The sequence below is a fragment of the Varroa jacobsoni genome, unplaced genomic scaffold, assembly GCF_002532875.2.
Source record: "Varroa jacobsoni isolate VJ856 unplaced genomic scaffold, vjacob_1.0 scaffold_638, whole genome shotgun sequence".
Classification (NCBI taxonomy): domain Eukaryota; kingdom Metazoa; phylum Arthropoda; class Arachnida; order Mesostigmata; family Varroidae; genus Varroa; species Varroa jacobsoni.
The window spans coordinates 171,410-195,077 of record NW_019213540.1 but is presented as its reverse complement, the minus strand read 5'-3'; the positions used below and the strand labels follow the sequence as shown (position 1 = coordinate 195,077).

The window sequence follows — 23,668 nt, the reverse complement described above, 5'->3', positions numbered from 1 at the left end:
ATTTTGTAACGCTATGAAAATGGAAATTATTATAGGGAGAATGAAATTTTGGTTGTTGCCAAAATTAAATTACGACAAAATTCATGATCTTAGTTTGTCGTGCTCAAAGTGGTAGTAACTTAAAAAGACTACCAAGTAAACGAGACTTGTTAGTACAATTTTGCTAGCCAACTGACAAAAGGGTAGAGTATTATAATCTAAACTTTACGAGGGTAATCCCGGAGTTGAACAGTTATTCAGATGTGCCGAACTGGATGATGCGGAACTGCTCCAATTTTTACAGTTTATAAAAGTTCGAAGTTAAGTCTCAAAGCTATTCCCATTGTTATTTGACTCTTGTTGATGACTAACCTGTATTTGCGTAGGTTCTTGTTTTTGCCAATACAAGGTATTAAATCCGGCTCATCATTTGCCACCACAGCTACACCGCTGCTGCGCCATTTGTGAGGGAACGTGTAGTCTGCTTTGACTTTTGAGAGTCAGTGACAGCTCTTTAACTTCACCTGAAGCTGAATCTAATGTATTAACTATTAACTACGTTGGACAAGTTTACAACGGAGTCCATCCGGTCCTCGGTGCCTTTCACTTGAACAAAGATGTATAATCAATCGAACTACCACTTTTATTATCATGATAGACCGCACACACTTCGCTCTTGAAATGACGGGGTCAGTTAAAATCACTACATTACGAATGGTGCTAAAAAATTCCGCTTTTAAAAATGTGATGACAAAGTAATTGCGCCAGCAGTTTGTATAATATGCGAATACCCATAGGCAACGAAAGTTGAACAATCTTGGGTAAGGCTCAATAGGCGCAGATATATGCTTCTCTCCGCCAATAAATAAGGGTTTCGCCTACTCAACTTAATTCATGCAACGTTTTAGAAAACACAGAAGTGGACCCCCTCCTCGGTTAAGAAGCCAACATCCTTATTTGAGCCAGTATATCACCTGTGCATCATATCTAGCTGTGTAGTAGAAATTAACAAAGGCTAACGCTTGCAATGAACGCTTTTTTTTTTTTTAAGACATTCAATATAAGCCACATCTAGGACCAATGCACGGCTTATATCCATTACCTAATGATCGAAAATTTTCTCCTATGAAGAACGTAACGAAGATCCGGTTAGTTCGGAGCACATGATAATTAACAAAAAAAATGGCTTCAGCGGAAGTAAATGCCACAGTTGGGGCCGAATTTCGCATTGGGTGTACATAAAACGGGCTTTGCCCTGATACTATTTGGCTATGATACATTTAGCTTGGCCTGCATTAATAACTGCCACTGCACAATCACAAAGGGCGCACATTATTTGAATTGAATTTCCTATGATACTCCCTTTGAATTTGTTCTTATTAAACACTTATCTTTATAGCTGTATTGTGTCTATCCACGTCACGCTCCATTCGGCTGAATATGAAAGATCGATCTCCAAATTTCCAAAGCAAAGGTAGCGTCAATAATAAATCCCGCAGTAAATAAGTTTACTTTATTCAGACTTTTATGCAACATGCTGTGGTTTTCAACAATTATCTTCGTGTCGGTGTAGTTGATCGGTGTGATCAAACTTCTGTGGTGACGTGAAACCGCCGTTTAAGCTTCGGGTTTTTGTTGACATATTGCTTGTCTCATGTCCCACGTAGCGTCTCTACAATCATACGTTACCATATGACAATCTCGATAAGTGCGAAATTTTTTTTTAATTAATATTGTCACATTATTGACAGGGCCAGACGACCCCTATTAAAATCTGAATATATTTTAATTATTAATGAAAGCGCCAAAAATGATATGTTCTCCCTATCAATCTTTTGACCATCACGAGATGAGCTGACGCTAACCCATCGTTCGTTTTTATATATTTGAAACACTGACCTAATAGGCAAATCAATGAGTTTTCTTTTTACACAGCCTAATATGAAGACATCTCCTAGCTATGGATAAGTCGAATTCCATCTACTTCAAATTTTTTTGCAGCAGCAGCAGAGATGAAGTTTTATCTGCCATTATGCTGGCTTCATGTTATCGATTTGGCAGGTAAGATCGTAGCACACTGTTTCTTCAAACGAAAACTGTCAGCAATTGGACCGTGCCTTTCGATTCTGTTGTTTAGGTGTTCTCCTTAAATATTGTTGAGCATATGGTCGAATTTGGCCCGGTAGACCACGAGTATGTAAACTCAATCTTCCCAAAGTAAATGCAGTTCGCCCAGCTGATGATGGTAAGCCCCGATTACTTCGGTAGCAATGCTTTACTGTGTGTAGGATGCCCGAGGGCAACTTGTTAACAGTCGGGCTCTCGCAGCGCAGATGCACGTGAGATGTTTTCACCGTCAAATAAATAATATCTCATGCTAAATTATAAACAGTACGAACGTCGCTATGTGTAAACACAAACCTAATGAAATTACATTACTATGGCCCAATAAGTCAAAATATCTTTAAAAAACAAGTTTAAAGCTTGTGTCGCATGCTGTAGGGGTCAAGAAATGTAAAGTAGTTCCTAGAACTTCGAAATTTTCAAAGCTGAAAAGGAGGCTTATTCAATGAATGGATAGATGGCATTAAGACTAAATAGTATTACAGTGACGTCTTAGCCTGCGTCTATATGCTTGACTTGATTTAGAGTGACCGAAATTGTTAAACAAATAGGACACACGTGGGTAAAAATAAATATATATTGACGCAGAGATTCAAGTCGCGTCCCGTGATCTTTTTTACCTGTTCTATGTGCTCCTTCATTCACGTTCACTGACAGAACACAATCATTAATTACAAAGCATATTTGATTAGTAAAAGTATCGTACATTCTATGCACAGAGTGATAAACTGAGTCCTCCATAGTAAAAGTTTGCTTTTTTCGGTATTTAAATAGTCACTCATCTTCAAATTCTCCCGTACACTACTAGTACCTTTGTCGAAGAATAGATTGATTAAGGTCGCAAATGGCATCATCAGAAAATTAAAAGCGAGACGAGACCGGAGACGTAATATTTCACCTATCGTATGATAGGAAGACTTGAAGTAAGAAGAGGGTCAGCTATGCAGCTCTTCTCTGTATCCGTAATAAATAAATCAATAGTTCAAATCAATTACACAGACACTATTTACTAATTACACAGTCCTTAACTATTTGATATAGCTGAAACTATTAAAAGTAGGATTATTTTGCGGTTTGGAAGGACAAGTAATACTATTAACACGGTCTGTTTCCGTCATAGGAAGTTCCACATGTTATTTCCGATGCCAATGTCACATCTTCCCAATCAGTTCCTGCTAGATTGACCTAACTTAACCTGATAGTGGGTTTGGTCGTTTGACAAATTGTCCGATACATAAATTAATGGCAATTGCTTAATATGCAAGTGAGCTCGAACTTACAACCACTAGCAAGTTTGTTTTTTAGTTCTCACGATTATGTCGAATCACACTTAACAAAGAAGACTTTTTTTCAGGTGTGCCTCGACTGAACTTTCGTACTCAACCGTATTATATCTCCATACGTAGGGTACTCTGATTTGTCGTGGGCGTTAGATAAAATAGACGAACGTTAGCTTTGAGGAGATGGCATCGCCTGGGACAACAAGCAATATTCCTCCTATGAGTAGATCTTGAAAGATTTAACCGTCCATAAATGTTTAGGTGGTACGTTTGACTGATAGATAAGATTTAGACATTATAATTTTGAATCTAATTCAGGTTGCTTGATCCTATAGCTCGTTCTCAACGCAAGACGAGCATATCATCTACGTAGTTACAGCCCAACGGGTCTATTGCGCATATGTGCGGATTGTCTTTTAGCAGAGATAAACTATTCTGTATAACTATATAGAAAACTCGAACGTTTTCGCACGTCAGTACGCTACAACTTTCAATAAAGTGGTTAAATTTGGTAATGTTTATACGGTTCAACAAAATAGACTGCCGTTTAAGGTGACGAGAATTGGTACGATATGTTTACATGCATACGGAAAAAATCAGACATGTTTACATAGTATATTAATCTACCTGCGATACCCTAGCGGAGCTGGGCTGCTTGGTGGCAATCTGGTGTTCCATAGCGCCGCACCAGAATTCCGAGCACCCGCCCTCGCGCACCCTAACTGCAGACAACCGTTGCTGTGGAGAATAGTTCCCAGCTGTCCACTCTCAATGCAATACAACTACAGTCGGTCGATCGACACATATTACAGCCTCACGATCATACCAACAACAAAAAACGCATCTTGTTAGTAAAACTACGTGCGTCCGTTCGAGGCTCCTGATCCTGTTAGACAACTATACGAGATTAGTGGTGTGATGTCCAGAGAAGCACGTTATTCAAACTAATAGTGATAATATATCTAACTGGATTTTATAGCCCATCAAAAGGACCCTTTAGCCAGCGGTGGTTCAGGCATCGACACTCCATTCTGCTTGCTGGTACACAAGTCTTAAAGGTACGTGAACACAGAGCTCAGAGCGAATTAGATCGTGGCCCAGATAGCATCTTGGTGTTTCGATAAATCTGCTAGAGACCAAACCCTGATACCTGGAACCATGAACGCAGGGAACAAGCAGGTCTGAACGTTAAAGATGGTGGTTTTCTACCAGACATGAAATTTTTACAAGAGAAAAGTTGAGTAACAGCTGCCGCACGAGAAAAAAAAAACACACACTCGTCACTAGCGTTTTCGCAGGATCGTATAGAATTGTACATGATAATATTAGCTAACTGTCGTTAGCAATGTTGAGCCGATGGTGAAATGCTATTGCTGGTAGTAGAAGATATTCACGAGCCTCATGCTGTTTTTGTGATTTAACAAAGTATTTCGAGGCACTATTTAAGTATGTCTTATTCTAATTAGCAATAGGAAACATTGCGAGCAATGAGTTTCTATTATAACAAATGCATAAATCTGAAAAAACTAACACGATGCACTTCGGAATGAATGTCTATAGATGGCTTCGGGTCACGGTGGCAATCGTTCGGTGTCGGATCTCGAAGCGGAACTATCACGTTGTCAGATGGAGCTGCAGATCTTGCGTTCCTCAACGGATGAATCCGGGGCTCGGGATCGCAACCTCACCGAGCTACTTGACAAAGTACAGGTAACATGAACAAAAATTGCTGACCAGGTGACAAGAAAGTAAAAAAAAAAAAAAAAAAACAACTATGAAAAAGGTTGTAGTAGCCTAAAAATGAGCGCTGAGAAAAGCCGAACTTTTTAAATGCTATCCACTAAAATTAAGTGCTATTCACACCAATGTAGATATATCAATATACTTGTCCCAGCAAACCCGTATATGAATGAGACAGCATGATATGATAATGAACCGTGAAGTACCAGACCACCTGGAAATGTTACATGAGGAACCAAAGCTTGCTCGTACCCGGTGCTTTCCCTCATCCATATACGCCCAGCTTATGTTTGAAAAAAAAGTTCATCTGAACGTTAAATATCGAGCGACGAGGTAAATGAACACCTTTCTGTCACAATTCGAACTATCTGGGCTAGAGTTATCTCGTCGGTTTGACGATTCGTACGCTGACCCCACAAGTCGTGGCCAGACAACCATAGTTTTATTTGAAAAAGCAAGAATACTATAAGCATACCCACCTTTGATCAGTCCTCTATATCAATCACAGTTTGATTGAGTGGACACTCAACGTGCATTGAGTGGCTTGCCGTACCATCTGCTAAGGTGGGCCACCTACCAGCTGCAATAATGTAGTCACTATAAGTGAATGACATACTGTTCTCGCTAACTCTCTAAAGAAGGCAAACGAGAGCGAGGACATTACAGGAAACAATAAAAAGGCCAACCTGCCGCTAGTGTAAGGATATTTTTGCCACTAGGGTAACTGTATTCGTCATCGTATGTGTGGGCCCGATTAAGATTCAACAAAAGGCCGCCATACATCCTAGTGTGGTATATGGCTAACCTCTGGCTCTCCCACCGCTAGTTACATATAGAACAGCGTTCTTGATCAAGAGCCCCGTGGTCAATTTCTTTAACCCGATATAACCGCCATCGGTTCGTTCGCTGGAACATCCGTCTTCCATACTTCGTGACTGGTATAGCTAGCTGTTCAAAATTGAATGTGTTGAGTGACGGACGGGACTGAGGCAGAACTTTGAGAGTCAGTGACTGTGTGGAAACGGGCGTTGAGAATACGTATCATATACATGCGCTGACGACCGAATAACTAACTGCCTAGCCAAGGTCCAATGTCGCCATGTCTCCTCCTATTGTCACGGTTACAATGGCATTCTCTGTGAATGCTTTATCTCTATCGGTGCAGTCGTAGATGTGATGTAACAATTCTGAATGACAACGAGTAGAGCCAATGGTATCGTCGGCAAGGGGATAAGCGACCACTTCCTCCACGTTTCCTGTAATAGTCGACTAGTAGCGTGGCAAAATAATAAAGTTTAGCTTTTGCCGTCATGATGATCATTCTAGGGAACGTACGCATACGTCACAACTCGCGAATTTTTTCCGTCTTAGGCTCCTCCTATCGGCTTTTGCGTCAGTGACTACTGACAAACACGATTCGTGTCGGGCCTACCGAGAAGGTCCAGTTTACTTGAGTCGCGCTCTCGAGTCGCACGTTTGTTGCCTCTCTTTGGTTTTCGATTTCGATGCCCACAATCCAAATTTCTAGTATATTGAAATATCATTGTATTTATGAGGAAGTAGTGCAAATGTGGGCGGGTAGCATATCACAGTAATAACAATAGTAATGATAATAATATGCCGGAGGTACTGCTGTTCCTCCATGCCGCTAGTCCATGTCATAGTCCCTCCAAACAGCATAGCCTGTTTCGTTGAGCCTTGAGCTCATGCAATCGTTGTTACATCGCGATCAAAGCATGTGCAGGAAGGAAAAGAGAACGTTCCCGCTTGTGAGATCTCCATTTCTCTGTTATTCTGAGACGCCTGCTATACACACGATGTGACGCTACAGTTCTAATGTGATAGAATATTATAACTGCTGATTAGTCATATAGATTATGGAACACGTAATCCAGATGAACATGACTTAGTAGTTTCCGCTTCAAAGCGAAGGTCGCTTGTGATAGGTATCTTACGGCTGGGCCTTAATCTCAGTCAGTGTACGCTAGCTAATATTGTTTAGTCAGAGAAAATATGAGGATCGCACACAGATTGGTTGATTGACTATAAAGGAGGTTTGCCATACGTGTGCTACGAAAAAATAAGTAGCCGGAGATCAGACCGCTATTGCGGGACTCGGCAGTTCGCTGCGGAGAAACCCCGTCAAAAAAATGTCGGTTACCCGTTGCAGGAATTTATGATGGCCTTTCCCGTACAGATTCATATGCAAAAGCGAGTTGAATAATACTAAGTTTTACGAACCTGGTTCAGCATAAACGTTTAGAAGTATGCGTAAATTATCTGTGTTCTTGATGTAACATTGTAGTTGATTACGCCCCCTATCTAATGATACGATGATCTTTGTTATGTCAACTATTTTATATGGTTTGTCCGGAAATCACGCTTAACGCATGTTCATAAATGGAAAAGCAAATGGCGGTAAACGAGCTATACGGAAACGATGAGTCCCAAACGAACGATTAAGGTGATAAGTATCGAATTCAGTAAAGTATTTCTATTAATTTCAATTGTGGAAGGAATATGCAGTGAGTACAGCCAACCAGTTTATATTGCCCTGAACATTTGTGATTGATAATTTTTGTGAAGCTAGTTCTATATGAGAAACGTTCCGTCCGTTTAGAAATGTTTCTTATATTGTCAATGCTGAAATTACCGGAATGTAGTAATATAGTTATTACGGAAGAAACGATAGTATAAGATTTCATATTTTGCTTTGTAGTTATTACCGGAAATTTGCGTGCCATACAAACTTGTCAATTTTCGACAAAGACGCTATTTTATCTAGCACCGAGTGAAGTGGCATCTTTGGTCGTGAGCGGAATGCGTGCCGACCCCAAATTCCTCGCTTTGGTACCCTTAACATGTTTGAATATGTGTATGTTCTTGTGCATGTCCTAGTAAACAAGAATTTTCTTGCAAAAAACGAATAAGCTTAGCGGTACAACCATACGCGATAAGGTCCGTCGGCCATCCTAAAAGATATACTTTACATATAAAATGGGTGATTCCAGTGGTTAGTTGGTCACCTGTCGTCACCTGCGACTAAGGCTGTGTTGTGTATACGCAGGGCTATCAGGTTTGCGCTTCCCGATGAGGACGAACCTAATCTGCCGTTTCAGAAATTGTAGGTATCCGGCAACGCTAGGGGAGTTACGGCTTCACACGCCTCCTGACGAAAATCATTCCCGTTTGTTCTTTTCCAGGTGCTCGAGAAGCAGAAGGTTGAGCTACTCGTGCTAATTAAGAAGCAAATGAGATTAATCGACGTTCTGAAAAAGCAAAAAGTCCACTTGGAATCGAGTAATCTTATCCATTTCCAGGAAGATGAGTTAATCAAATACATCAATTTTGGAGCGCCAAGTAAGTCCTCGATTTGAGGTCGAAATAGGAACCGTGAGAATGCTCTAACACTCACAGAATTGTCGTATTGCCGTGAGTTAGCAGCAGAGCCTCCAAGGTTGGACCAGCATTGTTTTATAACACAGCAGGATTTATGGACACTATGTAATCTGGAATAATCTTAAGCCGTACTTGGAAAATCATTCAAGCTCTTCTGCCATCTGCATTCTATCATCGGCTACTGTGGAATGAGAAGCCCGGCTAATTTTTTTTGTAATTCTTTTTTTTTTTTTCATTATTAAAGCCGCTGATACAACCGAATAAGGTGAGCTACAGTTACATCTATTTCATTCATTTACTACTATACCTAAATGTACGTCCAGTTACATAGAGGATAATTATATTCTGCAATATACCTTATATAATATTTCTGATAAGGATGCCCCTGTTATAAAACTATTTGATCTTAGAAAGTTGATAATACTCCGTTCCGGCGGCTAGATTAAGTGACCTCGATTTTTTTCTTTAACATACGCATGTACGTGCATCTGATTTATTGATTTACCTATAATGACGTTGTTTAGGCGCACGTTTCTGCTCTATGTTAGAATAATATATATTGAATCCAGTTAGTAATAAAGAGTAAGCTGAACACTCTTTACTGGATTTTCGTTTTATTTAGAAGCGTTTCAACACAATGTATCCATACACACTGCAATATATCCTTCATTCGTAGAAGATTAAAGTTCGCGGCGCTTGAAGTCTCTATGTGCTCCAGTTTTTTGTGCGAGGAGAAAGCAGTATATCTTTGATCTAGCGGGAAAGCCGAAAGATATGCGATGTGGGGCCGACGATCGTCGCCGTGGGGCTTCCTAGAGAGTTCAATGACGAGTCTCTTATGGCTGTATCAGTTATATACGGACGACCGAATATACTTTTTTGTTGTTTTGTACAGAAAATAATTGCTTCATTGACTATTTCATTCCCTAAACAAATTCGGTCACAGTCTTGCTTCTCTAATTTCAAGGGTAAAGATATATACAGTGTTGCTCTTTCTAGTTATTACTTGTGTTTCTTTATAAAGTTCAGTTTTCAACAAAGCAAATGTTTACGGTAAAGGCCTTACGGTTACGATTGAAGCTGTGTGAATTTAGCCGGCCATAGCTCTACAAACAGAATTCGCCGGCAGGCTGGATAAATCATGCACAAGTCTGGTTCTCAGTTGCATGTAAGTTTAGGTGGACCGAGACGATGAACTTCGCAACGCAAGGTTTATGTATTTAGGCTAAAATAAAGCTCGAACTATAAAGTCTGTCGGTCCAGACCAGTATTCTTCGAGCTGGCATTTAATTATTTCAAAATGGCGCACGATTAACTTCAAGCTAAAATTGCATCCCGTAAGCTATAATTTTAGCGCTGAAGCGTAACTGTAAACTTAATGTGCAAAGTTACAATTCATAAAAAAAGAGAAACAAAAAATATATAATAGAAAAAAATCAACGTAAGACGTAAGTAACGTTTACAGGAGCGCGCGTCAGAGGTCTACGCAGAGTGCCTTTCTTTGTAGTCTTCGGTCTGGGTTCGGACCTAGGCAAGCTGTGGCTTACCTAAAATTTACCAGATTTATATATATTTATACAGTTTTCATTGCTAATATACCCCACGAGGAAAACCTGTGGCGCATACTATGTAAACATAAATTGGTTTACCGAGACAATAGATATTAAAAGTGGGTAAAATAATTGCCGCCGGAGAGTCTCCAGAGCGATAGCTCCAATGTGCAAGGTAAAACGAATACCACTAAATGAAAAAAAACAACATATTATCATACGGTTATTATTGTTCTAGAACCCCCTCTCGAATCGTAAATCTTTCTAGCGAAGTGTTAGACAACGGTCTTGCTATGAGTTGACGAGGGTGCAATGATCAACATTTACTATATGTTCACTTATTCCAACAATCTAACACAAGCAGTCCTGTTCATCGTTTGTACATATGTACTCCGCCTATTTATATCTTTTTCTATAAATACACAATCTTATTTTGTATTTTGTGATGCTGAAGATGTGTATTTTTTTCGAATTTATAATATGGCCATTAGACAGTATTATGTAGGGGGAATTCCGGGACCGACAGATACATGTCGTTAGGAGACACTCTCGAACTAGAAAACAAATCGTTCGTTTTAGAACATATATCGTCTCAGTAATCAGCAATGGCAATATTCCAGATATTAAGATCAGACTGCCTAGAAATTTCTCAGCGTCTAATTCCAGGAATCCGTGTGAGTCCATTTTGTTGATCTCGAATTGTGTTAACATGGCACAGCGGCACCAACGTTCGTAGCAGCCTGCCAACAATGGTCATAGTGGTCGCTTTTGTACAAACGGCAATCGCTCGTAACGATAGCGATTCAATATAAATCTTTTAAACGTACGTCCGGTGTTGTCACTGAGCGTTGCTTCATAGTTACTACTTTTAACATGATTCGCCGCTATTTAGCAATTATGTTGCAGGCGTCTGCGGCGGAATAAATCGCTATTCGTTAGCTACTTAATAGATTCTGTAGCTCTGTATATTGTACGTACTCGCTAGCTGTGTCTAATGGTGCCGGACGGTTAAGCATTTAAGTAGCTGGGAGACGACCGCAACGGCTGTTTTCGATGGCGGCGGCAAAACATTCCGTTGCTTCGAACACTACTGTGACCGCCTCAAAGTACTCGCCAGCGACAGAAGACGACGAAAAGAAGGTCTTGTACAGGTGCTATGCGTCTCCACCACAAAAGGTGATCGCAGACACAAGCTGCCAGCTCAAAACAAGAGGCAATGGCTATGAGCACGTGTTGGCGCTTAAGCAAGCGGTGTAGGCGTCCTCTCCTTTTTCGTATCAGTGGAACATATGCAATAGAGCCATGAACGCTCACGTAGGCGACTAGCTACAGCGTCAGTCCGGAGACGGTACGGGTCGTGTACGCAGTCGAACGGAAAGATGTCCAGAGAGACCCACAGGCTCAGTAGCTTGCATAGTTACGTGAGTTCAGAGATGTTGTCCACGTCAACAAGTCAGCAACGCTTATTTAGGTCGGCAGCGGAAATACGGTATCTGCTCTGTCAAATCAGGAATACGGAGATCGTTGCCTAGGCACGGAGAGTCGCAAAGGACGTGGCGGGGTTGCAGGGCCCTAGTAGATGATGATATGGGCGGCTAGATGCCGTCAATGCTGAACAGACGTTGTTTTCCGGTTGGGGCAGCAGAAGGGGCAGCTACAGCAGCAGCAGCAGCAGCAGCAGCAGCAGCAGCAGCGGCGGCTCTAGACGCAACCACACGCCAACGGCAAGAGTTGATATGAGAGTGATATGTCGTTGATCACGACGGCAGCGGCATTTGGATAAAATTAATGCTGCTCGTTATAGACAACGAAATAAACGATGTCATGGGTCGAGCGCGACGTCAGGATAAAAATGGTCATTGTCACAAACAACGCAATGACCTACATTTAGCGGACGTCTGTAGTGGTTTCGGCGGTCTGAACTGGTGTGCGAGGGGTCTCGAGTTAAAGGTCTCCATTATTACTGTTATAATATCCATTTATAGACGTTTTGGTAGCGGTCGTCCATTCCCAAGCGAAGCCAGAAGATCTAGTGGTTTTGTAGATACCATGGTGCCACACCCCAATAGTTCAGGTCTGTCAGTGGCTCTGATAGACGCTTTCCAACACGACCCTTCCTGCTAACTCAGAATTTCACTTCAAGGTATTTTATAGTCGCAGTAATAACATACACACAAACGAATCAGGGATTCTGTATTCAAGTTATTCTGTTGTCTTTATAAAACATGATAGTTTCGGTATAGTCTGTGTGCTTTTTCCTTTTGTTGTGCATTAAAGAAGACACCTGATAGAATATCAGAAGTAAGTACTACTTACGCTTGCCTAATTACATGATAGCTAGTGCAATAGCTGCTACGCCTAACGCATATATTATTCCTAGCTGTAGAATATCTTCAATCAAACTTATGATAAAAACGCCTATGAGCATAATCTGTACATTATATATACATTTTAGCTATAGGTATTACGTAATTTCACAATGCCCCACACGATACGCGGACTAATATGTATATCTAACTCAAGTGCCCTCTGCCAACGAGCCATTTTTCTACATTGGATCATATATATGTGTATATATATTTAGACTGGCTGTTGTATTTGACTACAAGCATATTCACTGGCCCCGTTCAATTCCAAAGATGCCTTATCATCATTACCGGCAATCTTCTCTCGTTGCTGTTATTCATCTCTTATAGAAAACCCGCCTCATTCAGCCTAGCGGTTTCGGTAAGCGTGTACTGGCGCCGGCCGATCGCTGATCCGCAACTCGCATCCATTGTGTTAATCATACCACTGTCCCTAGTGTCGTTGTTACCATTGTTGATTTTTTTGCCTCGCTGCTGGGGCAATGCAAGCTTGCTACTGCTGCCCCCATGTGGCTACTGCAACTGCATGCGTTTTACGTACGACTTTCTCCCGATCACGCTTATGTGCGTCTGAAGTGTTTGTTTTGAAGCGGTAGACAGGATATTAAAAGAAGCGGGCGCGACCGTTACAGCAGCGCCAGTCGTGACAACACGATCTTAGCGTTATCGGTACGGGGAGCTTAAAGGGAGTATTGGCCGAACGTCCTAACCATCTTCGCAGTGATCAACGGCAATAGGGGCAGTCGCAGTGCTAATTATAGTTAGCGGCCAGTTGGTATACCGAATATCTACTAGGTAGTTCGTCATCCCCCTAGCAACAGTCACAGCGGCCGAAGTTGAACCGCGTGTTCGGCCCGATTATGAATCCGCGTACTGACTGTAATTTCTGCCCGATGACAATTTCGTTTAACGTATGCCTATTCATGTTCGTTCGGACCTGTTGCACGCTACAAGCAAATAGGCAAACGGATCCTCTGGCAGATAATCGGCTTGTTTGGTCAGGCGCTGCTAAAGGGCCTTGTTACTGTAAGCAAGGAGCAGCTACTATTTTCTACCTTCCACTAGCGCCACTTGATACACTAAATATATTAGACGACTACACGTGGCTTAATATATGGTGCATGAGACATAAGAACTGCTATGTCCTCTACGGCTGGTGTTATTACTATTGCAGCGTTGTGTACGGAATACATACCAAGTGCATTGGTAGACAATAGTAGGATCGATATCGCTACTGGGCTGGTAGTTCCACTGCCATTGGTTTCGGAGCTAAAAGAAAGAAGTCCATGTCGGCTTCTGTTAAGGGATCGGTGCTAGCCGTAACAGGGTGATGAATGCAATGTTAACTAGCCCCCGCTGACGGTCTCCAGACGACCATTAGGAATAGGGCTGGCAGCCGCAGAACTGACGTTGAGAGAAAAGTCGACCCAGTTTCTTGCGACGCGATACGATGCTAGAAGTGACGGCGACAGTTGAAATGGGCAGTGGCGGATGATAATGCTAACGACAGCGACGACAGTCTTTGTACACGCATACATAGCATGCAGTACGCGGCATCCCGTAGGAGTCGCAATTGCCGGAGACAGCAAATCATCTAAGCAAAGCTAGAGTTCTATCAGCACCTTCTAAAATTGGTTCTAAAATTAAATCTCATAACCTAACCTTGTGAAAACTCATACGACGCTTAGTGAATAATCGGGCCAGTTGTAGGCCGCACTATACGAGCCTTCAATAAACTATCTTACAGACTACCGAAACGGGGAGGCTTGGTCAACAGGCAAATGGCGCCGATCAATACGTTTAAATAAAATCCCAGCTACTGTCTCTTGGCTAAGCAAAGTATTAGACAAAAAAAAAAAAAAAAAGTAGAGAAAAGTAGAATAAGAAACCTGTAACAAATTCTTTAAACTTGCTAGAAATGTTCTTCGTCTAAAATACATCGTTTATAAGACGAATTACACACACAGAGTACTTACAACATTTACGACTACCAAAGTTTCGTTTGTCAAAAGCTACCGCGGCGAACGGGATCGTTCATTCAGTATAGGGCGTAACTAAAAGAACAGAGGAGGCACTTGTAACTGAAATCTAAGGTCCCGAATCTTGTTGTGACAACGATTTATGAAAAGGTGCGAACAGTCACACAGTTCGTCACAATAGATAAGGCTCGCCTAGTACATCTTCGAAGCGTACAACGAATTTCCATACCCCCTATTTCTCACTCTGTGAAACTCATTGTTTCGTTGAAATAAGCTTTGAATATATACTGGAACTAATCAAAACCCTCATATTTCATGACGCTGTTTATATTTGTTGCTATCTTATTGATTTCTGTTTTTGTTTCATGTAATTTTGTGATCGACTAAAGAAAGTACTGAACTTTTAAGAGATATATTGGTGATTCAGTATTCTACCCCCGTCCCCAACAGCTTATACCTAATGAAGACTCTATTCGAGGTTCGCGGCCTGTGAACAATACAGCTTATAGAAAAAAAAAAACATTTTTATAGGAGGCGAAACGCCTGAAGATCAGTGGTCATCCGATCCGTTTATACCATATTGAGACGTTCAGCCTTCTTTATAATTTGGTCGCATCGCACTGAAAGCGCTGTCACCTCGGGCAATATGTGCATGAATGGTCTATTTTGATGAATTCAAATCATCGCTATCATTCAACCAAATGGCCATGTTCAACGCCCAGATTAACCTTTTTGCCTATTTTAAACCCGCCGAAATGGTGGGTTCGTGTGTACATAGGCATTTTATCGATTTAAATGCACAGATATGGGCAATAATTGGAAATGGATATCGAGTTATTTTATCACTGTAGCAGCAGTATTAGTATTTGTCTATGGAAAATGGCGACAGAAAGAGCCACCTCTACTATGTTTATGGCGTTTATGCTGTGTCCTGTTATATCCGTATGCAGACGCCAGAAAGCATTGCCAAGGTCATTCCACGTGCGTTTAACCTCTCTGTGCGCATCGTACTGTTCTGAGTATTCCCAATTACAGATTACGCCGTGAAAAGTTCAGGCCAATGTGGCCTACAGGACTATAAGCATCCCGGTCAAAAGAGATGCAGGCTGCGTTCGAATGCCGTGCATACGTTTGGCCGTTCTCGTGGACTTAGATTCACCAGGTCCCGAGTAAGCGGAGCTTGTCAAGTTCTGAGATAATATATATAGATATATTGTATTTATATGCATGTGCTGATACGATCCATAACACGTACACGCATGTTCAAGTCAACACAGCTTAGTAACGCAACGTCGTGTTTGTTTTTGATGCTATGCAGTGACTGCGATGCCACAGGCGGCGATCTTTGCAGTAGTATAGCGTGCGCGGCACGTGCAATTTTCAGTCAGCATCACGCATTCGCAGACAGGCAAAAGGGCCGCCCAACGTCGCCGCCACGCGGATGCCGGCTCCGATTTCGGATCGCAAACATATCTGCAATAGCTAACAGAGTAACCCCGTTTTTCACTTCGGTGCCATTACACGTTAGCTATTACAATACATTACAGCGAAGCCAGCATTTGCGGCGGATCTTGATAGTGTTAATAGTTTTTTTTTTTATATATATACACGATCCGTCAGTTGTTGTTTTCGATGTTTGCGGATGCGCAACGGGTCAAGGGACCAAGAACCGCGATTGGCCGATGTAAGCGTCGACAGGGGTCGCGAGGGCCGGCATCCTTGGAATGCGGAATCGAACATATACGCTCGCACACGCAGATAGTGAACGACAAACGGGGCGGTGCGAAGACGCTGCAAGCTACGCGCGATCTGCTAGGCACACCGGCACGCTGTAAGCATACATCGACCGTGAGAAGCTACCGTGGGACACCGTCACAAGATAGACTTTTGGCCAAGCAAGGAGGCAAGCCAGACCGCCAACCGGACGCTGCAGGAGAACCGCAGCCAAGGGACCGACACGGTTACAACAACAGCGCTACATATAGGCAGACCAGCAGGTTATATATACACACTGCATACTAATGCAATGGCAATATAGAATAACATACATAGTAACAATGTGCGGTGTAATGGGACTGCTATCGGTGGTGGAAAAACGGGTGTAAATATCTATAATTAGTTATAGCACTAGTACAGATGGGGGTGGTGATATACCCGAATTCTACACGACCTCAATGTGCGAATGCAAAACGGTCCTACCGTTACTAATACCATGTCTATACATATGGCCTGTATGAAGCTGATATAGTTCGGATTTGTCGACAGAGCGGTAATAATCCATCGACGGTGAAAGCATTGCTGAGTCGACCAGTCGCCTAAACATTACCGAACCAGTATGCACTCGGCTCTAGATAATCTAGCCGTTCCATTGATCGCACCGTATGCCAGATGGTCGTTGTAGCATCGTTGACATACGATGAAAAGGTACACCTGGAAAAAATAAGCGATTTCACACTTCTACAACGATCCATTGAGCTGCATCTGTACCCCAGCTACAGTTGCTCGTACCAGCAAGCTTCCTTCATCTAAAAGAACGCAATTGTATGATGTCGTCAGCTAATGAGATTCTGTTGCCTAACTAAGTAAAAAACGTGGACGCTGATTCGATCGCATACGGTGCACGTTACGCGCGTACGAACGAGACCGACTAAGATAATTGCTACGTAGAACGCCGACCGCTGGTCATGCCGGATAGCGGCAGTAATTAATTGCAGCAGCTCACTCTGTTTCAGTCGGCGTAGTCCGATACGATTTCACGACCACAAAGTCCGTTTACTCCGTGAAATAACATAACGTCGATGAAGGGATGCTATTCGGCGGGAGAAAGATGAATCACTGTAGGGGGGTGGGGGGTGGGGGGATTTCTCATACGTAAGTAGTGTCATCAGCAAATAGTCACCGATAAAAACTATGGCACAGTGATTGATTCTGACAACAAAGGACATCTAGGGCCGCGGGTTGTGTCGCTGTGCCCAGACCCGTGACAAACAGATAGGGCTGGCGATTAAGTGCAACTACCGATCATAAAATCACAAATAAATAATGCAATTTTGTTTCAATCGAAAATCTACAAATTGATACGCTGAAGCAATTAAAGTGCGATGAAGCAGGAGCAGCACAGTGACGGAAGATAATAAAGCGATTTATTAGTTAAAAAGGATGTCAAGCTTGTTCCAATATGAATTTTTATGCCTAAAAAATAACATGATCTCTAGCGGCGTCTGTTGCTTCGCGCTTCGATGAGGCCCAACGCTGGCGTCATGTTAGCTGTCGTCGGCCAAATGATGTATTTGCGGCATTATTTCGAAACCGGGTTTCGGTTCAACTGCTATATTAAAAATAACTACCCTAAAGACGAGACATTTTCGATAGCTATTTAATTTGGACCGAGATGAAACACTTCTAGTAATAACTAGCGTAGTTTTTGTTAATAGTATTGTCTAATATTACCACTTACTCCTTACCGATACTATTAACTCGTCCTATTCAAATCTTAATAAAGCGAGCTACTGCATGGTTTAGGCTTTTTTTTTTTACATTTACATGATGCTTTCGTCAGGTAAACACATCTACGACTACTTGCCCTACCCTAGACAACGGCTGTGTGTTGAAACGTATACGTTAATTCGCAGTCACTATTCTCGATTCATTGAAGTCCCCCAGACAAATTTTTATGAAGCTATGATAATTTATGAAGTTTTTCGATATAAACATTGGTGGTCGGGCGTTAATTAACTAAGATTCCAAACAGAACATTTTAATTCGCCCATTGCTGTCTCCTAATTTCAGACAGATGAAACGCATTTTTTTTTTTATTAGTAGCAGTTTTCTTTAGTAGTAGCTAGTAGGGCTTTTATTAGGTACACACTGAAATCTTACCTTTTCTCGACCTCAAGTGTTTCACTTGACTCTGTTTTACCCACGAGTGAGACACGTTTCAAAACGTTCTTTTTTTCTACTACCTTATTGCAGGTACGGATATCGAGCGCAAACTTGGAAACGTAAGAGTCGACTAGATTAGCTGGCATAGCAGACGAAGCGTTGTATTGATTATGATTTTGAAAATGCCGCCATGATTGAGGAAAATCCGCAAAAATGTTGCGAGCATTTTTCGAAAATTGACAATTTACATCTATAATTAATTTTAATCTTTAATCAAATGTATATCCTGCGTATTTTCGAACTAAGTTAAACAGTTTCAAGTTTATAGAGCTAGTCGCCTCGACAGACGCGTCGCAATCATAGAATAAGAATAAATACGCGATCAGAGCGATAAAGTGCTATGTGTAATTACTTACATTAGTCAGCCGTGCAAGCATGCATACAAATTTGACTCGCCCATAAACTGTTTTTACATTTACAGCAAGCTTTTTTATACTTTTACAGCAAAAGTTGCAATTACGACAAACGTAACTAAGGCCTCGTAGGCGACGTAATCTGCAGACGCACTCTTGCCTTTTCCGCAGCCGTTCTATGAACCAAATCATCAATAACCTCTCTTTTCGAACGAAGTATAAACAAATCAAGATACCATCCAGAGAAATTCATGAGCGATCTTATCCCGCCCCATACAAAGAAAACATTATATTTAGTATAAAGTGCAACTATAATTATATTAAAGACCAAAAACGGATAGAATTACCATAACGGAGCAAACAAGAAGAAAGACCAACCAAAAAAAGTTATCAAAGTGTCAACTTATCGTAGCAACCAATAACTACTGTTGTCAACCGGAGAACAACGACAGCGACGATAACAACAACGGCAAAAAGTGTAGTTTCACTTTTGCTATTTTTATCGTGGTCCGTCTGGCTCGATCTGACGCCACCGCCTGATCGAGATCAATCGAACTATTGGTTACATCGATACGATCTGCCGTTTCGTCGACCAATATGTCTGTTGATTCTATTCCGCTTTTATATAAAGGATTCAGTGCAGCGCGGTCTTAATCGCAGCTGCTGCGTCAGACGGCAGCGGTGCTGTCATTTCTGCAATTCATCGTTAGCATTTGGCCTGCATAACGTTACAACTGTTTCGATCCTAGCCGCTGGCTAAAGGGGAACGCGACAGAAGAAGAAAAACAACAGATCAGAATGAGCCAATACTTGGCTGGTGTGTTCGACGTCGTTTTTCTTCGTCGACTTCATTAGATTACCTGAAATCATGATGGCATGAGCGTGTTTTCAACCGATCACCTCTCCTCCTCCTCCTCCTCCTCCTCATTTTCCTCCTCCTCCTCCTCCTTCTCCGTCTCCTTCTCCTTTTCCGCCTCCTTCTCCGCCTCCTTGCCGGTTCTTATTACGTTTTGGACACACCATCGCGGGCGGAAACGTCGACGGGCGGAAACGGGTTACTGGCACTTGTAGAGTGGAGCTAATTCAAAGAGCAAATTGAAAGCAAAACCAGAATCAAACCACCGCCCCCACGGAGATCGCCACCGAGTGGGTGAACCAGTTAATATATATATATATCTTACGAAGTTTTTACTTTGTTTTGTTCAGTAGAGAGTTTTTCCTCTTCAAATTTATATAACTACACCTAAAATTGTCTCAGGCTGGCAGAAAGGCAAAAGACATTTGAAATTTCAGTAACATGTAGCGTGTTTCCGTTTTTCAAAACTCGACATTTTAGATCGTTTGAGACATTTTAGACCGCAAATGTTTCTAATATATACCGAATCATACTTTTCTCGTAATGTACTCTGCCTTCTATGCGTCATAAATATTAACGAGTCTTATCTTATGAGACGGTTATAAAAACCAAAATAACGGCTTTTGTTTTGAGAAGTTTTTTCAGCTGGTTTTGAAATTGGAAAACATATCTGCTGAAGGTATCTAACTCGTTATCGTCTTTGAAGTTTTGTATATTTCTACAGATGTTAATCCGATGTCTAAACGCATTTATTCATTGAAAGTCTGCTCAGCGTAAAGCTGTTACTAATGCTACATTAAGACAGTTCAGGCCGGTCCTAACGAATAATGCAAAAATAGTTGCTAGTAATATTTATTATTATTTTCCATCTTGGTAAATCATAGATTTTGTCTTGGTTTTTTTTAACCGCTCATGCTGATTAAGCGTTTATACATTTGATCTATTTTTTTGCTAACTAAAACGCTCAGATTCTTGAGAGAAATATCAGTAACTTTGATTGATAACGTCATAATAAAATTGTCTTAAACGTGACTATATAGTGTCTTCAATATATATATATTTTGCCGTTGTTACGGACAAAGTGAAAGTTCTACGGTAAGTATATTAAGCGTTAGCATAGTAATTACGTAATGTATGGTAATAAGGATGAAGTAATCCGAAAAACTTCCGAAAAAAAAAAAACAAATTTCTTGGAGGAAAAGTATGACACCACCCAGAACTGAAACGGTTATGCGATGAAAATGGTCTCGAACGTACTTTCAATGCAGGAAAATTAGCTTATTAATAAAATATAATTAAATTATTAGTTACAGCGGACGTGTCGCGGGCTTGCCGGCAATTTCTCTTCATCAAATTTGAGTGTTTTTGAATATTTATTACAACCTTTATATTTGAAAAAGCGTTCAAATAGTTTTTACTTAATTCATCACGGGTATTACTTAAAGTTAAGTTGGAAAATTACTCCTTTATTATTTCTGTGCATTTAAACATAGAAACGTGCGACTGAGTGTTTATCCTTACTCAATAACAAGTAGGAATAAGCATGGCTTGCTAGCGCGATATCAACCCCGGCCAGGGGTACAAATACTCCCATTCTTAACGTTGGTCGTATATATATATATATATGAGATTTGCCATATGTAGTTCAAAGGACGCTCAAGAGACGAGCATACTAACTAATATATAGATACATATGCGTGATATAAGTGTAAAAATGAGACGATATTTAACAGAATATATATACTTTTTTCTGTCCGTTCGAAATTCTTACCAGGTTTAGTATAGCTTTTGTTGATCTGGAAAAATAAAAATTAGCTGTTTGGGCAACTGTAACAGTTTGCCTGCCATAAAGGGGCCGTTGCAGCTGGTGGCCCGTGTTTTGGCATTTGTGAACTTTCCAACAGAGTTTTCGCATTGGTAATAAGTGGGGAGAGGTCAGTAACGCCGACGTAACCCGAAGCAGGTGAGCTGATTATACCAAGACGCCACATAAAAACTAACCAGGTAATAACGAGCAAACCATAAAAAAGTATACATGACTTGGGTTTCATTAAATCACCGAGTCACTGTTTATTTTTTGTTCTGCCCCCTCCCGGCCCCGTTTCTTGACCAACTAGCATTTGCCTTCTGCGTGAGCGCGGGTGACAACGAAGTTCAAAAACCCACTTTATTGCTTTGCCATTATCATCTGTCGTTTGTTCTACTGCATGCCGCTAACATCCCTGACGTTACTACTGTGACAGAGAGAAGTTTGGGTAGTTCATTGTACAACTAAGTGCAAATGTGTATAGACGAGATCTGCACAATTTTTTTTGCTTACAGATGTGTATATATATATGTGTGTGTGGGTGTTACATGTCGATATCGGGCCGTGAGATTCTCCAGAAATCTTTTCTACGAGAAGAAGCCGACGATGTGCAAATGCGACAGATTACTTAACAAAAGGACAAAAGAAAGGAAAGAAGAGCGTAATTAACAAGAGATAGATAAACAGCATTGGAAATAATGGGAATGTTTATTGTGCACTTGCAAAGGAGCAGAGATGCGTTTCAATCAGAAGTTAGCAAAAAAATTGTTTGGAAACAATTTTTTCACTCAGAACTTGCATTTTCAAAAACATTTAATGCCGACCGAAAGCAGATTGTTCTTTAGATGCATCATGATTAGCCAAAACTTCATGCAAAGGCCGGAAAAGAGTATAGGTTAGTCATGCGTATAGACGGGAACCTGTTATTCTAGTTACACAACGATTTTAAGCACGATTTGCGAAAAGGCCGTATGTATATATGACGTCAGTATATTGCTGAGATTAAATTATCAATAGATAACCTAATAGCTAAGCTGAGCATTATCTTAGGTTGTGCACCATCAAGTTTCGCCGCTTCCGACCCCTCGTAACAAAATTGTTCCCTAAGGAAGAACAATTCTATCGGAAACTAATTTCGAGATAGAAACGGGCTCAGAAATCCTTCACGTACAGCGTGTACCGCGAATTAATCCATCTACTCCGACGAATCAGGACCGAAGGTTGCAAAAGACGCGATTCGTTTAGTTGACTTATTGACCGCGTCATATGCTCTTGCCGGCACATAGGATTCCGTCAGAAAGATCAAATCAGTAAAATGACGGGCCACATTACACTTCACAACCGTCGACAGGGTAGCTCCTTCGCCAAGTAGCATCATGACCATGGTAATTGCCTGTTGAGTGAATCTAACGTCGTCCGCTGTGCACGAGTCGATCTGCTCGAAGTGACCCTGCAGTACATAACGTAGCATGCGCATTGCCACACACCCATTCTAAGCGGAAAGCATATAAGCGTTTGGCGTATTTTATGTCAACAAGGAGATATTCGACAGCGCTGGCTTTCGCCAGGATTTGTATGCCATTGGGTTGACAAACGGTTTTGAAAAATATCGAAGTCGCAATACATATTTGGCAAGAATACAAATTCTAAACGCGCATATTCTGGCCCAACGTTTCCCATGCCTAATTGTATAAAGATGTTATTGCTTAAAAATCTAATTCTTAGTACTTACGTTACTGATGCCCATCATGATCTGAGAATTAAAATTATTTTCGCGGACAGGTGAATCGCCCATAGCCGCAAGCTATATAAATCGGACGGAGCTTCGACAGCAGCAGCCGCCGATGGGGCTCGTCCACGAGTAATGAATGTTTCGTTCTTGGCTCTCGAAAAAGAGCACTTTGCTATCAAGCTTTCACCCACTGTGGCTCGAGCAGCTCGTCGGATCTTTCGATCGTTTAAGGAACGATGACGAGGACGCAATGACGCCGAAATTGCCTGTTTACCATTTTTTTCTTTTCATGACGAAATCTTCTTGTATATGTCTTTTAACCGTGGCACTGCTTTGCTCACGCTGACGCTAGAATACCTCTACCGCAATTTAAGGCTCAATGAGCGCAGCAAAATGGCCGCGAATGGCTACACGACGGTGTTTATTACCCGGAGGTACCCGGTTTCAAGACTCGGGTCAGCTTTGCTTTATAGAATAAAGAAGCTGAACGCAGAAATGGAGTTGGGCGTCGAGTTGCCAACCCAATAGAGGAGGGCTAATTGAACTATGCAATTACGACTT

At 41.4% G+C, this 23,668-nt stretch overlaps 1 protein-coding gene and 3 long non-coding RNA genes across 7 annotated transcripts; 1 reads left to right on the top strand and 3 right to left on the bottom strand.

Annotated features, from left to right (window-relative positions):
* Positions 1-1,478: 1,478 nt before the first annotated feature.
* LOC111262210 (uncharacterized) lies at positions 1,479-4,118 on the bottom strand. The gene is made up of 2 exons (XR_002681464.2): positions 4,011-4,118; positions 1,479-1,651 (listed from the first exon to the last, which is right to left on the bottom strand). It is a non-coding gene; the product is annotated as an uncharacterized LOC111262210 (long non-coding RNA).
* On the top strand, positions 4,035-18,694 carry LOC111262208 (testis-expressed protein 9). 4 transcript variants are annotated; one of them, XM_086968990.1, is made up of 5 exons: positions 4,035-4,441; positions 4,944-5,093; positions 8,327-8,483; positions 8,767-8,787; positions 18,390-18,694. In XM_086968990.1, the coding sequence occupies exons 2-4, from the start codon at positions 4,944-4,946 to the stop codon at positions 8,784-8,786; spliced, it is 327 nt and encodes a 108-aa protein (XP_086825116.1). In that variant the 5' UTR covers positions 4,035-4,441; the 3' UTR covers position 8,787; positions 18,390-18,694. The 4 variants fall into 4 exon arrangements, 3 of the variants coding, with proteins under 3 accessions (XP_086825116.1, XP_022692038.1, XP_086825117.1); XR_002681463.2 differs by lacking the exon at positions 4,035-4,441 and adding an exon at positions 4,452-4,562 and having other exon boundaries at positions 8,767-12,215; XM_022836303.2 differs by lacking the exon at positions 4,035-4,441 and adding an exon at positions 4,452-4,562.
* On the bottom strand, positions 5,078-8,318 carry LOC111262211 (uncharacterized). Its single transcript, XR_015311843.1, has 3 exons — positions 8,226-8,318; positions 5,603-5,703; positions 5,078-5,112 (listed from the first exon to the last, which is right to left on the bottom strand). It is a non-coding gene; the product is annotated as an uncharacterized LOC111262211 (long non-coding RNA).
* Positions 9,115-22,639, bottom strand: LOC147753231 (uncharacterized). Its single transcript, XR_015311842.1, has 4 exons — positions 22,547-22,639; positions 18,297-19,790; positions 16,617-16,847; positions 9,115-12,189 (listed from the first exon to the last, which is right to left on the bottom strand). It is a non-coding gene; the product is annotated as an uncharacterized LOC147753231 (long non-coding RNA).
* Between the last annotated feature and the right edge of the window lie 1,029 nt (positions 22,640-23,668).